The sequence below is a fragment of the Quercus robur genome, chromosome 4 (assembly GCF_932294415.1).
Source record: "Quercus robur chromosome 4, dhQueRobu3.1, whole genome shotgun sequence".
Taxonomy (NCBI): domain Eukaryota; kingdom Viridiplantae; phylum Streptophyta; class Magnoliopsida; order Fagales; family Fagaceae; genus Quercus; species Quercus robur.
In genome coordinates this window covers 18,269,619-18,287,005 of record NC_065537.1, presented here as the reverse complement: position 1 = coordinate 18,287,005, position 17,387 = coordinate 18,269,619, and the positions used below count along the sequence as shown (strand labels likewise).

Below are 17,387 nucleotides of genomic sequence, written 5' to 3'. Positions count from 1 at the left end.
TCGGACGGTCTCCTCGCACGTATTACGGAATATTCAGCTGTTATCTCTGTTAGTTTCCTGAGTTTAATTTACTGTGAATTATCGTTATTATGCCTGGTAATGTCGGTAAATTAGAATTAGTCGGATTGTGTTTCAAGGTTTCCTGCTCTAAGTATCATTGAAGAAAAACACACATGGAGCACACCCATTCACAAAGTAGTTGTTGCAAAAAAGAAAAATATTCAAAACAAGTAAATAAATTCCTTTTTTATTAAGACAAAGAAATAGTACAGCGTACAATGAAAAGCTGGAATAATCTTATATTAAAGCTAACTACATAAGCGAAAAGAAAGATACAAGAGAATAAAGAGAAAGCTGAGGAAGTAGTACAGAGGAGAGGTTGGCTGCTGTTTCAAGACGTTGTTCAAGAAAAATCATTCCTCAACACTTTTACATGCCTATATCTCAGGCAGCCAAAGAGCCCAACTTGGGGCCTGCACCGTTGAAGAAAAGGCGTAGAGAGCCCGACTTCGGGCTAGCGGAGCTGAGAAAAAGGTGCAGGGAACCCAACTTGAGGCCAGCACCGTTGAAGAAAAGGTACAGGCAGCCGGAAGTTGATGGGCCTTCATGGAACCACGCCTGCGGTATCGCAAACGGCGCTGATGGCGGAAAACCTTTCTTCTGACACACCTAAAATCTGGTGTGACCAGAACCTGCTTCGGATTTTGACTGAAAGAAGGGAGGGTACCGTTCCCACCATATCCAAGCGGGAGGACACCTTAAATCTGTGCCTCCCCTACCCAGACCACATCACTTTAAGTCTTGGAAGGGTCCGGTGCCTCTGTGGCGGGTGAAGTTCCTCCACCTCCGCCCAAGCCTCAAACATATGGCACTAAGGGAAGACGACACTGGAGGTGGGAACTGGTTATGGAGAAAGGGTTATAATTCTGAAGAAAGCAGAAGGGTTTATATGCTAGGAGAACAACCACCTGTCCTACTTATATAAAGGGTAATGAGGTGTCATTTAATTTAATTTGAGCAGATTCCCAAGAAACGCTGCAAACAAGGCAGCTCTGGCACAATTTCCAACACCATCCTCCACCACAAGATTTAAAGGTCCTCGTGAAGGCGCGCCTCGAATACTGAAATGACAAAGGGCACTGCGCGGATGAAGAATAAAGTAATGCCTCTTAATTCGGCACATCTCCCATGCAAATGGAAGGACACAAGCAGCAGTAAGGCACGGAACTTGAACAAGTCACGAGGTGGGCTCAGCATCACCAAAACCCTCCTTCCCAACTAAAAAGTCGGGAAGCAGGATTTCGAGGGGCTATTGTGGGGCCTGAAATTTGGAATCCCGGCCCACTTCACATTTATGGCCCAAAGTCCAAGCCGAGGAGCCCTACTGCCGAAGAGGTATGAGGAGAACCCCTTGATGGCCCAATAATATAGCCGAGGACAACCTCACGCTCAACGCCTCACAAAACGCCTGAAGAAAAGGACAAACTCAGTACAAGAGCAGTACAAGCTAGAAAGCTGCCAACACCATAACGTGGAGCCCAGCACCTGACAAACCCATACCCCATACCATGCTATCCAGCTTTTCCCAACCACTCTGACGTGAAGATTGATAAGACGAGTAACTGTCCCAAACAAGGAGAAACTGACACGTAGATGAAGAAGGGAAATCGAATACTAGTATAAAAGGGAAAAAAGGAGGAGAAAAAGGGGGGGAGGGGGGAAGGCCCCCGGAGAAAGGAGGAAGAAAAAGGAGGAATGGTGAGAATGTAATGCTCCTCGGACTAATTTCGAGGAGTCAAACCTTTCAAACTACATTGATGCAAGGCTCAGCTATACAGTCCAAACTCATCTTTGTATGATCGCTCATGAAACCGGGACCAGACAGAAACCCAGCGCCCAAAGGCAGGCCTTTCCAAACCCACTCTCTACAAATCATATTATTCGGGCCCTTTACACACGAGCCCAACGTCATCCTTGGATCGTTAAAAATTGTGTCCCTACAGTAGTATTACTCAAAATTTATTGTGGAAACTTAAAATGAAATATAGAAGATTTTCTTTAAAATACAATTACCTGTTTCATTTATAAATCCATATATGGGCTTCTAGTAAGTATATTGGTTCAAGCATCCAAAATAGAACAGAACTCTCAAAGAATATGACAAGATTCAACGAAAATGAAATTTTCATCAGGAATATTTACTTTTAATTTTTGTCTGTATACGTGTGTCAATCTAATTCAAAACTTTCCATGTATTAACAAAAAATGGTTTTTTTTTGTTTTCCTCTTTTACAAACAGGTAAATTAAAACATTGATAATAGACATCTCTAAAAATGGAAACCAACTGCTTTTGTCATTTGTGAAACTAGGAAAAAAAAAAAAAAAGTTTGCACAGTTAATGTGTTTGGTTGACAGAAGAGAAAAGTATAAGAATAGAAGAATAGAAAATATAGAAATGATGGAAAAGTGAACAATTGAAAAATTTTCAGTTTTCCATAATGTGGATTTGGTTGAGTTTTTTTTTTTTTTTTTTGAGAATCTGGTTGAGTTGAATATATATTCATTTAATGAGAAGAAAATTGAAATGATAAAAAAGGTAATTTATATCACTTCACTATTACACTCTTTTTATATAAGAAATCATTTTTTATTAGTATTTGAAAATTAATTTTTTCTGCTCTTGTATAAAAAAAAATAAAATTACATTATCAAGTAAATTAATAGAGATGAACACATTACATTTTATTCATTTTCCTATCCATTTTATATAAAACAAATGTGATTAACTTGATTAAATACAATGACAACATATAAAAAGATAGAATTTTTCTCCCAATCATACTCCTTGTAGACTTCGTGTTACAAGTTTCCAAAAAATACACATTTAAAATAATAATAATAGTAATAATAATAATAATAAAAGATTATATCTAAAAGGAGAAAAATAGTGAACTACATGAAAAAGTACATTTCTCTCAATGTTTTTCTAAGAACTTTGGTGGACTTGAGTAGAAAATAAAAATTCCCACCAACACCATTTTCCTTTCTTCCTAATTTCTCTTCAACCAAAATAATGTAAAATGCCAATGACCCAATTGGTTTGAAACTTAAGAGATTTCTAACCATTTCAAAAAATAATAATAGGAGAAAACTTTCATCTGTCCTTCATTTTCATACCCCCCTTCCCATTCTCTATCTTTCAAGTTTCAAATAGGAATTGTTTTCTCCTAAATGTAAGTTTCAACATACTAATTTCTCAATAAATTGATATAGTTTATATAATCCACAGAATTACTCTAAAAATTATAGCGGATTTTATTCCGTTATCCTAAAGCTTGGGGCACATCATGAGCCAGAAATTATACCCCCTGAAATGGACAATGGTCTTCCTTGATTTCCTTTTCTAATGGTTTTAATTTTTGTGAATAGCTATTATAGAGGTTTTGGTTTTCTTTAAAATAATGGCAAGCAAAGCATTGTCATGGAAAATCACTGTTATACTTTGTAAACTTGGAGTGCAGCAGCTAGGTATTTTGAGTTTTCTGACTAGTTTGTTTCATTTTTTTTAATTACTGTTTAACTTTATAGTTTATTCTGGACAATTTTTCCTCTACTCTCCTCTCCTTTACTCTCCCATCCTCCAAACATAGAGTTCGGGTGAATGGGAAGCCCAACAAACATAAAAACACTAACAATGACCAATGAAAGTAACTTTGGGGTCTAATGCATAGGCAGTGCTCTCATTTTCTAAAGCTGGCAACTCCATTCCAAAGGCAACTTGTTCCAGCTTAAGTAACTAAGCACAACCCATTTTTCCTAGAAAGGTTTAAACCATAACATCTAACCAGAATGTAAGTTTGGATGCTGGAAAAAGATCAGCTTTCAAAGTAAAACTTGGCAGAATATACAATCACAGAGCTTCAAAAGTCCTAATCACCACTTCTTCACAAATATACTTCAAATAACCAACACAAAAACTAAACCTACGGTAGTCACCTGTACTCCAATTGCTGTTCATCACTTTCATTCAACTGGTGATCATGACCCAACAACCTATTCAGCCGCATCGACCTCAAAATGCTGATACGATGATGCTCACGCAAAGCATACATGTCACCACTCAAGGTTCTTCCTGGCATTGCTGCAAAGTCTCTCACAAAATTAGGCCTAGGCGCATGATAGGAGTGTCTTAAATCATTATTGGTTCCTCCAAATGCTTCTGTAGAATTAATCGAGTGCCCATCAGTCATCCTAGAGAATGAATTTCCAGTGTTGCTTGGTAATGGAAATCTCACATGCTGTGAAGTTTGTTCCATATTTGTTAAGTGACCTGCTCGAGAACTGAATTTAATTGAAGGTGACCACTGCTGCATTTGAATAGGATTCCCCTGAATAGCAAGCCTACGAGTGTGAAAGGAGTGCCTTAAATCATGATTGGTTCCACCAAATGTTACTGTAGGATTGATCAAGTGCCCATCATTCATCCCAGAGAATGAATTTCCAGTGCTGCTTGTTAATGGAAAACTCACATGCTGTGAAGTTTGTTCCATATTTGTTAAGTGACCTAATCGAGAACTGAATTTGATTGAAGGCAACCACTGCTGCATTTGAAGAGGATTCCCCTGAATAGCAGGCCTAGGAGTGTGAAAGGAGTGTCTTAAATCATGATTGGTTCCTCCAAATGTTACTGTAGGATTGATCAAGTGCCCATCATTCATCCCAGAGAATGAATTTCCAGTGCTGCTTGTTAATGGAAAACTCACATGCTGTGAAGTTTGTTCCATATTTGTTAAGTGACCTGCTCGAGAACTGAATCTAATTGAAGGTGACCACTGCTGCATTTGAATAAAATTCCCCTGAATAGCAGGCCTAGGAGTGTGAAAGGAGTGTCTTAAATCATGATTGTTTCCTCCAAATGTTACTGTAGGATTGATCAAGTGCCCATCATTCATCCCAGAGAATGAATTTCCAGTGCTGCTTGTTAATGGAAAACTCACATGCTGTGAAGTTTGCTCCATATTTGTTAAGTGACCTGCTCGAGAACTGAATTTTATTGAAGACGACCGCTGCTGCATTTGCTTTGGAATCCTCTGAAATTGCTGAGGTCTTTCATGCATTGATGCAACCATACTTGTTATCCCGGTATGCAACCTTTTAGCTGTAGGGGACAATCTGAACTTAAAGGTGCTGCACTCACCCAAAGGAAATGGTTCATCACATCTCAAACCATCCCCTCTTTTGTTGTGATAACCTGGGTAGTCTTCTTTCTTGAAATCAACACACTCAATCAATACCAACCAGTTCTTTAAACCAAGTTCCATTATATTCCAGTGGCAGAATGGAGCTGTAGTTTTGTGGTTCACATGAATTTCACCATCTGCTCGAAGCATCCCTATTGCATTATGGAAGAAGCCGTGCACAAGATTTCTATGCATCCTGTAGGTAACAAATTACAACAGTATTAGATCTCTGCAATGAACTGAAAATTTCCACAAAGAGCCCTTGGACATAAGCATGGAGAAAATACAAATAACTCTTATGAGGCAATGACTCATCTTTTAACATCTCTCCACTTCATGCGAACTAAGATGCCCAATGAAGGACTCTTCCAGATACCAACACCCTACATCAAGAAGACTCAGCAGTGTGGTTCTTTTAAGAACCAAGAATCATTTGACTTGCTTCATAACTTTGCAAAAATGGAATGTCATATGTGAATAACATTCCAGAGCCCAAAACCAAGTTCACAATTCATTTTTCATTTCATAGCTACCTATTCCCAAAAACAAAAATTGGGGTTTTCAATTTTGATATAGAAATGACACCAATGTCTATTACTATTTATAATGCCTATGCAAATGAGGTTTATCTGAATAAAGTTGAAAAGGTAGTTAAAATAAAATGGATTTACGACATTGCTCATTTGTAATCCCCTATTAAACATACAACAACTACAATGAATTCAATTCCAACACATGAGGTTTCCATATCAACAATTATATCATTCAGGAAGGGACAAGGATATTAGGAGACAAAATCAAAACAAATTACAAAATACAAACTTACTTAACCACATGTGCATGATCTTCCTTTCCATGAAACCCTGCATGAGGAAAGTTAAAGATAATCCTATCGAATTTCCGCCATCTCAGTTCACTATGAAGCTTCATTTTAGTTGCATCCACTCCATGTAAGAGGGATGCCCCGAGCTTTTCTAAATTTTCCAAATTCAATTTTGCTTCCTTGTATATCTTGATCAACACATCTAATTCAGCATAGAAGCATTGACAATATTATTAGAATATTCACTTAATAACTCTACCTCCAATGTAAAATGTTGAATAATCTCACAAGTTAGACCCACTTATCAAGGGGCAGTTGGGCCAACACGTAAGAGGAAGTGTTAGGATATTAATTAAAAGTTATTCTCATCATTTTGTATATGCTTTAGCTTTTGGAACAATCAGTAATTTATCAAATATCATAACTTGGCCAAAAGATAAAAAAGGAAGAATTGAAACATCTATCTTTAACATAACTGTCAAGTCCAAGTTAAAATTGCAACACTTACATAAATGTGATAAATGGCATGAACAAATTTTCTTTCTAAATTTATCAAGAAAAAAAAAAAAGTGCTTCTAACTGTGATATAAACTCACTTAATCCCTGCCACTGATCATAAACTCCAATGTGCTTTTATATATATATATATATATATATATACACATAACTAAACATCATGAGAAGAACATAGTTTTATATATTTATAATTTGATAGTTGGGAAAAGGGAGATTTGAACCCTGGCAGTTAATACATAAGAAATCTTGCTATTAAAACCTCGTACTCAACTGCCAAGTGGAGATTCAAAAGTAGCACATCCTGCTTAATTATTAAGTTCCATAAACTATTAGTATATCAAATTCACCAAAATAAACAAGTAAATGCAACAACATATACTAAACTGACAGATATAGAACCATCACATATCCCCAAAAACATTTCTCTTACCCTTTCTTAACAAAAAAATGACAGCTTGAAATGTAAACAGAAAAGTGTCAAACAAACCCAACCATCCAAAGATTACACCCCCCCCCCCCCAAAAAAAAAAAAAAAAGGGTAACAAACCCTTTAGTTAGAAGAACAAGTAAAAAAATTTGACATTTTTTTACATAAAAAAACTACGTTCATAAACACAAAAACACTGAACACATGCATAGACATTGATATGTACAGCATGAACAAAAATGATATACACAGAGAGAGAGAGATATACCATAAGGGTCGAGAGAGGAAGCGAGAATATTGGAAGCAGAGCCAAAAGAGTTGGCCAAGCTTAAAGAGAAAGAGAAATCTCCCTCACCCACCAACAGTATTTGGTGATTCGATGAATAATGCTTCACCCATTTCTCTTCTTCTTCTTCATCAACACCCACTTGCTTCTCTTCATTTTGATGATTTGACATTGCAGCTTTCTTTGTCTGTTTGCAGAGAGAGAGAGAGATGAAAACTTGTAGAGGAAGGGACACTGTGAACGGGCATGGCCTTTTTGTAAGTGAGAGGTGTTTATTTTCAAGAGAAGTGCCCTGCAGTTGGGGTTTTATTACGAGTGTGCCACCATCAGGTAGAAGTAATTTTATACTTTTATTTTTGGTAAATATATATATATATATATATATATCTATATTTTTTTTTTTTTTTGATAATCTTTATTTTTGGTAAAGTTAGAAACCTGCAGGCTTGCAGCTTAAATGCTTAATTTGAAATTTCAAGTTTCTTGTGTTTCCAAGGTAAATAGTAAGTTCCCTAATTTAAATTCAAACTACTAATTGTATTGACCATTAAACATTAAAACACAGATAATTTTATCATTTTAAATAAAAATTAAATTCTTCTTTTTTTAGAAAAATAACAATTAAATTAAATGTAGTTATATACTACTACGTTTTAATTAATTAGGAGATCAATAAATTACATCTAAAATACTGAACATATGTTCTACCCAAGAATATTAGAAAAATATAACATATGGGTAAAATTAGGGATAACAATTCGTGTTCACGTGTCGGATTCGTATAGTATCAACTCATGAGTATTCAACTATATAAGTCAACACTAACCAAACATGTTTATTAAACAAGTCAAGATACCTCAACCCTAATACAACTCATTTATTAAACGGGTTAGTCATGTCGACATGTTTATCAAATTTTATCAAAATTAAAAATAAAATTTATGAAAAAACAAACAAATAAATGTTTTTAATATAAAAATTAGAACTAGCGAGTAACTACATCACAAATAATTATTCAAAACTAAAGCATATCCCAACATCACAAAATAATCAATCATAATATGTCAAAGAAAATAAATTATAACAACTAATAAGTTTATATACCTAGAGTTTGAAAGGTATATTGGTAAAATGTTATTTAATTAAACGAGTCAGATGGGTCAAACGGGTTCTATATGTTAAACACTAACCCAACCCGTTTATTAAACAGGTCAGTCATGTCAACCCGAATATAACACGAACTCATTAAGCCTCAACATATAACCTGCTAATTTCATGTCATGTCGTGTCGGGTTTGCAGGTCGTGTCCAATTTTACTACTCCTAGGTAAAACAACATTAGGTTCAATAGAATGTACATTAGGTTCTCTAATTATATTTAAATATTTTGGTGAATTTCCTTAGAAAAGACAACACTATTAATGTTTTATTGGTTCATATGTTTGAATTTAATTACGAAATCTAATGTATTGCACCTAAGACAATATACCCAAATTTTATGCAACATATACATGTTTTTTATTTCCACTCCTTTATTGGTAAAAGGCATATATTTGTATTATGTGTATATTTTAGGTATAGTTTTCAAGTGTTGTATCTTAAATTTCATAATTGATTCAACCACATAGTTGTATTAAACCAAGTAATAAGAAAAGTGTTGGATTTATTGGTCAATATAGCCACATTGTTATATTTTATTGGAGAACTTAAAATGCAACACTTAAAAAATTGTACCAAAATTTTATACTAATTGATGACTATCATTGTATACAAATGGGCCAAAATTTTTTGGCACTTGCTCCAACCATGCGTGAAATACGCTTTAGGTAATCAACATGTTGGGATAGGGACCACCTAAGGAGGTGACCTAATAGTAGGAAGTCTTTATGACCTATCACACCTTTGAGTCCGAGATTTGTGGATAGTACTCAAACAGTTTTATACCAAAATGGAATGCAAGGATTAAAATGGTGCAAGGCAATGGCTAAACTTATTATGAGCCTCTTTTTCTATTCATTAAAAAAATTATGAGAATTACATCTTTTCATTTATGCATGTAATCTTATATATGATCATAGAATTCAGCTAGTCTATTATTATGAAGCTTCATTCATTTGAAATACTATAATAATAATAATAAAATATTGGCCAACCTTGTCTATGACGATATGAGTCGGTCTCCACTCAAGCATTGCATCCTTGATGCTCAACTCACTTGCAAAACTAGGGGATTGAGGGGAAAAGGAGGGGAGTGGAGTAGAATTGGTTGAAAATAGGCTAATTTTGGGCCAAAATCTACTCTTCCCAACTCTCCCTCAATCCAAACAAACCATAAGTGTTGCAAGGACATGCATCTCAAGTTCCTAATAACAATCCCATTTCTAGTGCACTTAGCCTTCCCTCCTATGTGATGAAATAATAACACAATGTCATTTTGTTAAAGATATTTTTGGTTAATAACATCATTACTAATGACTAATGAGTGTATAATTTATTTCCAGAAAAAAAAATGTATAATTTAAATTGAAACATTTTGGAAGTTTAATTTGAAACTTCTAATTATGTGTGTCTAATTTGAGACAATTTTTTTCCTATAAAAAATGGGTAAATTACATATTTGGTCTCTAATGTTTACATTATGTGTTAATTTAGCCCATAACATTTCAAATATATCGATTTAGTTTTTAACATTTTGGTATTGTGTCAAAATAATCTCTGTTATTAAGTGATAAATGAAAAATGTTGATGTGACTACTAGCTAGAATAATAATTTTTATTTATGCCACCTTGGATGCCATGTGTACTACCATGTGGACTCAACTTCAAACTTGAAAAAAAAAAAAAAAATTGCTTAAACCTCCGCCTCAACCTTTTTAATCCCTCTACCATAGTTATCAATATCATATCATATCATCATGTACAAAAAGTTCCATATTGTAAATGCATATCATAAGTACTAATGAATCGCATGATACATAGGTGTGTATCGTATCATATCGTATCATTGAATCATAAAATACATAGGTATAGGAGTTTAAAATGAGTTTTTTTTTTTTTTTTTTTTGGGGGGGGGGGGGGTTAAAAATTGTGGTTTTATTCGATTTAAAAAAGTTGTTAGACTTTTTTTTAATACACAATTATTGGAATACTTAATTGAGTCTAATAAAATAACATGTCCGTGAGTTTTTTTTTCCCTCTTCTCTTTCTCCTATAAAATATGGACTACACACTTAACACTTCACTTTCATATTTGCAAATTTGTTTTCTAAGCTACGAACAATGTATTAAATGAAAATATAATTTTTTTTTTTTTGATGTTATATATTTTTATAAGTCTAAGAAGCTAAAATGCTAGAAAGAAATATAAAGAAAAAATTATTAGAATAAAAGAACAATAAAAGAGATAGTAAATATTGATGATGAAGAAGAAAATGCCAATGAAAAAAATAATTTTCCAAGATGAAGAACATGACGATAACATTAACTTTGATGGAGTTAATTAGGCAACATGATAAAAAGAAATTATTATTTTGGCTTATACATCATGTACTATCACTTATGAGTATAATCAATATATATGTGTATCTTATAAACATATGTTAATTTAATTTATTTACTTAGTTGTGTTAAATACTATTATATAAGTAATGATTTATTTAGTTATTAATCAAATATATTCCAAATTTATAATGAATAAATATACATTATATATATAATTTTATTAAGTATTTATATATCTTATGATATACAATATAATACGGTACATAATAAAAAATAAAAATTCATATTCGACATAATTCATATTTTTGGCAACTATGCCCTTTAGTCTCGAGCCTAGACCGAATCTTTTAAAGGATTTTTGGTCTTCTCCCCTTGAACAAAGCCCCAGTGGGCTCATCATTGTCCGAATCTTTTCTTGGACCCACACATCTTATCATCCCACCATTGTGGTTACAGAAATCCTCAATTAGACCCCTTAAACCTAGCCTACCTTCAATGCCCATATCAGCATACAACGATCTTAAATACGAACCATAACCTTCCATTTCTCTATCACCAAAATGAAAAAAGAAAAAAATCGAATATTAAGAAAATCAATAATAACCAAATATCCCAATAGCTGTCACAACGCAGCTATTCGCAGATAAGAATTCGTTTGGTTAGACATTTTGAGAAATTAAAATAACGTTTTTAAAATCTGAAATTCTGTTTTACAACTATAGCTCCTCATAACTTTTTTACACACATTTATTTTAAACTCAAAACACAATTTTTCAACAGCTTATACAAATGCACCCTAAATCAAACAATTACTATTATTTATCTGTTCTAAGGCAAGTGTTGTCAATGGCTTTTCTCAGTTATAAGAAAACAAAAATAAATGAATCAAAGCCCTACGGTGTTTTTAATAGAATGACTAAGCCCTACATGCAAAGAAAGTAGAGAGAGAGAGAGATTGGGGCTTTCATTATGCTAAGTGCTAACTACTAAGTGGATGGGTTGGTGAAACACTGAACTAATTCCTTCCCTTTTTTCTTTTTCTTTTTTTAATCCACATGGCAACCTAAGTGGCATAAAAATAATTTTGTATTCTAGCCACACAAATTTTATATCGATTACTTAAATGGTAAAGACTGTATTAATACAATACCAAAAAGTTAAGAACTAAACTACATTTAAGTAAGGGTGGCAATTTGTGTCGTGTCAACTTATAAGTATCCAACTATATATGTCAACACTAACCATACATGTTTATTAAATGGGTTAAGATTCCTCAATCCTAACATGATTCATTTATTAAACAGGTCAATCATGTCGATCTATTTATTAGATTTTATCAAAACGAAAAAAAAAATTATATTTTTTAATATAAAATTTAGAATTAACAAGTAACTGCATCACAAATAATTATTCAAAATTAAAGCATATCTCAATATTACAAATAATCAATCATAATGTGTCAAAGAAAATAAACCACAACAACTAATAAGTTTATATACCTAGAGTTTGAAAGATATATTGATAAAATGTCATTTAATTAAATGGGTCAAACAAGTTCTATGGGTTAAACACTAACTCAATCCATTTATTAAACGGGTCAGTTGTGTCAATTGAAATATGATATTAATCCATTAAATCTCAATTCATAACTTACTAATTACATGTTATATCGTGTCAGGTTTGCAGGTCGTTATAAGGAATCATTGGGAATTTAGGATTATAAAAGGAAGTGCAATCAACCATTAACATTTAAATAAGCTTGGGACATGTGTCAAGTTTGCTCCTTGGCTTCGGTGAATGGTTCAGAGGAAAAACGACTAAACGAGGTTAAAAGGCACTCCCTTGTGAACATAATCCCTAGGAACTTTCCCTTCATTCGCTTGCTTAGATATTTGGACAAGTCTGCGACAATTAGCCATAATTATAAATGCCCATCTTGGGATGTGCCTCATTTGAATATAAATATTCCCCCATTTTCAACCATAGAAGGAATAGCCAAACTTTAGCAAAAAAGAAGGAATAGCCAAACATGTGAAACTTTTAGGTACGAACTAAGACTATGGGCTGTGGTATAAAAGAAAAACTTGAACTACATGAAAAAGAGTTTTGGAGAGCTTGAGAAAGTAGTGCTTGAGGTTGCTGTGGCATCCGCCCTCTAAAGCCACTACCAATGTTCCGTTTGATACATATAAAGATCAAGTGTGATTCAAGAGGGTACTAGAAGTTGTGGACAGAAGATTCGCAAGGAACACTCCATAATTGAAAAAGTTCATGGATTTGGAGCTTGATTGGATAACATTAGTAATTTTTAATTGGAATTGCTAATTTGATTTGAAAAACTTCATTCAGTTGGTGCTGAATCTGTTTTGCCTTAGGGTTGGTAAGGTCAAGCCCTTCCCATGGTTTTTACTTCGGAATTTTTATGCCATTAGTTTTCCCTCAACATATTGGTGAGGTCAAGCCCTCAATGAATATCTTAAGCGCATTGGTTTAATAAATATTTTTAAAAGTTTATAATGAGAAAAGAAAAAAGAAATTAATTTTTTTAATGGCTTTTTATATTCCTCATTAAGATTATATTAAAACTTACTTAAAATAATTTATTAACAATTATCTTAAAAACATCTGTTAATAGAACCTTTCATAATTTAACAAAGTAATAACTTGGACTTGAAACTTCGTCAGGGTTTAAAAATTAATAATTGCAACAAGTAGCATGGCTGCTTTCAAAGGCAACTTGTTTGGGCTTAAGTAAATAAGCACAACCCATTCTGCATAGGAAAGTTAAATTATAACATTTAACCAGAATGTAAGTTAATTTATATTCTAGCAAAAGATCAGCTCCCAACTTTAACTTGGCTGATATATACACAGCTTCAAAAGTCCTAATCACTAGTGATTCACTACGGCTTCACTAACATACTTAAAAAAACCAACACAAATACAAAACATATGGTAGTCACCAGTACTGTAATTGCTGTGCATCACTTGCATTCAACTGGTGATCATGACTCAACAACATTTTCAGCTGCATTGACCTCAAAATGCTAATACAATGCTCATGCAAAGCATATAGGGTCACCATTCAGGGTTCTTCCAGGCATTGCTGCAAAGTCTCTCCCAAAATCAGGACTACGCTCATGACTGGAGTAGCTTAAATCACAATTGATTCCTCCAAATGTTTCTGTGGGATTGCTTAAGTACCCATCAATCATCCTAGAGAATGGATTTCCCGCGCTACTTGTTAATGGCAAACTCAGATTCTGTGAAATTCGTTCCATAATTGTTAAGTGACCTACTCGAGAAGTGAAATTAAGTGAAGGTGACCACTGCTGCATTTGGACAGGAATCTCATGAAATGACTGAGATCTTTCATGTCCTACTACAACCATACAGCAATGTTAAAATGAACTTGAGGGTGCTATCCCTCTAGCCGTAGGAGACAATCTGAATTCAAACGTACTGCACTCACCCAAAGGAAATGATTCATCACATCTTGAACCATCCCCTCTTTTGTTGTTATAACCTGGGTAGTCTTCTTTCTTGAAATCAACACACCCAATCAAAACTAACCAGTTCTTCGAAGCAAGTTCCCTTATATTCCAGTGGCAGAATGGAGCAGTAGTTTTGTGGTTCACATGAATTTCACCATCTGCTTGAAGCATGCCTCTTGCGCTACTAAAGAAGCCATGAACAAGATTTCTATGCATCCTGTAGGCACCAGATTATGAAATTAAAACATAGTATTAGATCCCTGAAATAAATAGAAAATTCCAGAGAGCCCTTGGACATAAGCATTATTGTCAAACAATTACAAATAACTCTTAATGCAGCAATGTTTCACATATTTTGACATCAGTTTGATTAATGCACGCCAACATGCCCAATGAAGGACTTCCAAATACCAACGTTCTACTTCAAGATGACTCAGCAATGTGGATCTTGTAAGAATCATTTAAATTGCTTCACAACTTTTCAAAAAATGTAATGTCAACAAACATGTTAATAACATTCAACATTTTTCATTTAAAAGCTATACATTCCCATACCAAGAGTTATGTTGGTGTCACAACTTGTTACACAACTTGTGCCACAACTCGCCCACGTGGCAAGTTGTGAGTGGTGGAGAGGTCTCCTTACATGGACCCACCATCACCTCACCACTACTCACAACTTGCCACGTGAACGAGTTGTGGTACAAATTGTGCAACAAGTTGTGGCACCCGCATAACTCTCATACCAACGGGTTTCCAAACACCCAGAGAATGTGCTCATTACACAATGGTTAAATTCAGAACAGCAAATAGAGGATTTCAATTTTGATATATATGCCAAGGCCTATTACTAATTTCCATGCCTATGCAAATGAGATTTATCAAAATGAACTTTAACAGGTAGTTAAAAGCAAATGGATTTATAGCATTACTTGTTCATAATCCTAATAAACTTGCAATAATTAAAATGACTTCATTGCCAAACATGAAGTTAATATATCAACAATTACATTTTCCAGAAAGGGACAAGAATTTTAATTAAGACACAAAATTACTATACAACAACTTACTTAATCACACGTGTGTGGGCTTCATTTCCATGGTACCCTGCATGAGGAAAGTTAAAGATAATCCTATCGAATTTCCGCCCCCTAAGATCACTATGAAGCTTCAATTTAGTTGCATCCACTCCATGTAAGAGGGATGCTCCCAGCTTCTCTAAATTTTCCAAATTCCATTTCGCATCCTCGTAGTTTTCCATCAAGACATCTAATTCAACAGAGAAGCATTAACAAAATCATAACTTGGCCAAAAGCTAAGATGGTATGAGCAACTTAAAAAATTGCAACACTTACATATATGGTATGACCAACTTTTCCTTGTAACACTAAAATAAACTCACCTAAACCTTGTCATTGAACATTAACCCCGATACTTTGTTTGGATACTATTAAAAGAATATAAAAATTAAAAAGTAAGGAATTTTGCAATTAAATCACCAAGTGGAGACTCAAACGTACAACATTCTGCTTTAATTATTAGGTTCCATAAATTATCAGAATATCAATTTCACCAAAATAAACGAGTGAGTAGCAGCAAATTTCCTCCCAAACATAAATGCAATGACATAAATTAAAATGACATATATACAATCATAACATATCATATAAACCTATTCTCTTTTACTTTTCTTAACAAAAAAAAAATGGAAGCTTGAAATGGAAACAGAGAAGTGAAAAACAGAAACCCAGTTTCCCAAAGATTACAAACACAAGAAAAAAAACAAGTAACAAGGCCTTTTATTAATAAAAGACCAAGATTTTTTTTTTCTTTTTCTTTTTTGACATTTACATAAAAGAACAACGTGAGCATGTGCATAGACATAGATTCATGCAACATGAACACATACCATAAGGGTCGAGAGAGGAAGCGAGAATGTTGGAAGCAGAGCCAAAAGAGCGAGCTAAGCTCAAAGAGAAAGAGAAATCTCCCTCACCCACCAACAGTATTTGGTGATTAGACGAATAATTCTTCACCCATTTCTCTTCTTCCTCTTCTTCTTCTTCTTCTTCTTCATCAACATCCACTTCCCACTCTTCATTTTGATAATAATAAGACATTAAAGATTTCTGACTACTTGCAGAGAGATAGTGAGAGAGAGAGAGAAATGAAAACTTGTAGAGAAGAAGTTACACCGGGAAGGTGTAGCCTTTGTACAGGAGAGGGGTTTTATTACAAGCGTACCACTTTCCACAAAAATATCAAATCAAATTTGCTTTAATTTGATATTTTTGTTTTATTATTTTAAAAATAATAAGATCACAATTTTTGTCATAATCTGTGCACGTGATGAGTTATGAGTAGTGAAGTTGTAGAACCACCACTCTTATTCCATCATTCATAATTTGTTACGTGAACAAATTGTGTCAAAAATTATGATAAAAGTTATGATTCTAACATTTTCTTTATTTAAAAAAAAAAACATGGGAAAACACTAAAAAAAAACATCAAAGGTACTGATTAATAAGTATTTTCATTATACTCTTTGAAAAAATGAAGAACTTATTTTCCTTAACGCCTGTTGTACTTCCCTTAGAGTTTGCTGAATTTTTATTTAAGATTTATTTTTTTTATTTTTTTTTTAATTCAATAGTTGAGAGTTGAGAATCTAAACTTTAAATGCTTTCAATAAAAATATCTAGAAGATACCAATTAGTTAAACTAAAAGTCTCTAATCAAAATATGTGTGATTTATTGTTAAATGGAAGGAAAATTATGTTTTTTACATTTACAAATTGTTTTTTTTTTTGAGAGGGGGGGGGGGGTGTTATCGAGGGGTCCAATCCAAGGACGAATCTGCCCAATCTAGGCAAAGACAGGTAGGCAAACTTTGAGGATTGCACCTACCCGAGGAGGATAGGAGAGCCAAAGGACAGCTGGCCTCCCTTAAAGGCCCTAAGATAAGGGAATGGATAGCAATGAGAGGGTACAAGATTTGCAATGGTGGTGGGAGGAAGTTTCCTAAAGATTACACCTCTCACTTCTACATTCAATACTCTGCACCAACCTAACCAACTGCATTAATAAGGAAATGACCCCT

At 34.0% G+C, this 17,387-nt stretch overlaps 1 protein-coding gene across 4 annotated transcripts; it reads right to left on the bottom strand.

Moving 5' to 3' along the window:
- Window positions 1-3,842: 3,842 nt before the first annotated feature.
- On the bottom strand, window positions 3,843-16,429 carry LOC126720739 (uncharacterized). Of its 4 annotated transcripts, none has more exons than XM_050423517.1 (4): window positions 16,197-16,429; window positions 6,068-6,266; window positions 5,034-5,437; window positions 3,843-4,565 (listed from the first exon to the last, which is right to left on the bottom strand). In XM_050423517.1, the coding sequence occupies exons 1-4, from the start codon at window positions 16,405-16,407 to the stop codon at window positions 3,994-3,996; spliced, it is 1,386 nt and encodes a 461-aa protein (XP_050279474.1). In that variant the 5' UTR covers window positions 16,408-16,429; the 3' UTR covers window positions 3,843-3,993. The 4 variants fall into 4 exon arrangements, with proteins under 4 accessions (XP_050279474.1, XP_050279473.1, XP_050279471.1 ...); XM_050423516.1 differs by having other exon boundaries at window positions 3,843-4,799; window positions 16,197-16,422; XM_050423514.1 differs by having other exon boundaries at window positions 3,843-5,437; window positions 16,197-16,422.
- Between the last annotated feature and the right edge of the window lie 958 nt (window positions 16,430-17,387).

Excerpts from the sequence above, each read along its gene's own strand:
- LOC126720739 (XM_050423514.1), bottom strand. The coding sequence starts at position 16,407 with ATGTCTTATTATTATCAAAATGAAGAGTGGGAAGTGGATGTTGATGAA. Across the intron at positions 6,267-16,196 it reads TTCCTCTCTCGACCCTTATG|ATGTGTTGATCAAGATATAC; the intron begins GTATGTGTTCAT and ends ATGCTGAATTAG. Across the intron at positions 5,438-6,067 it reads GATCATGCACATGTGGTTAA|GATGCATAGAAATCTTGTGC; the intron begins GTAAGTTTGTAT and ends TGTTACCTACAG.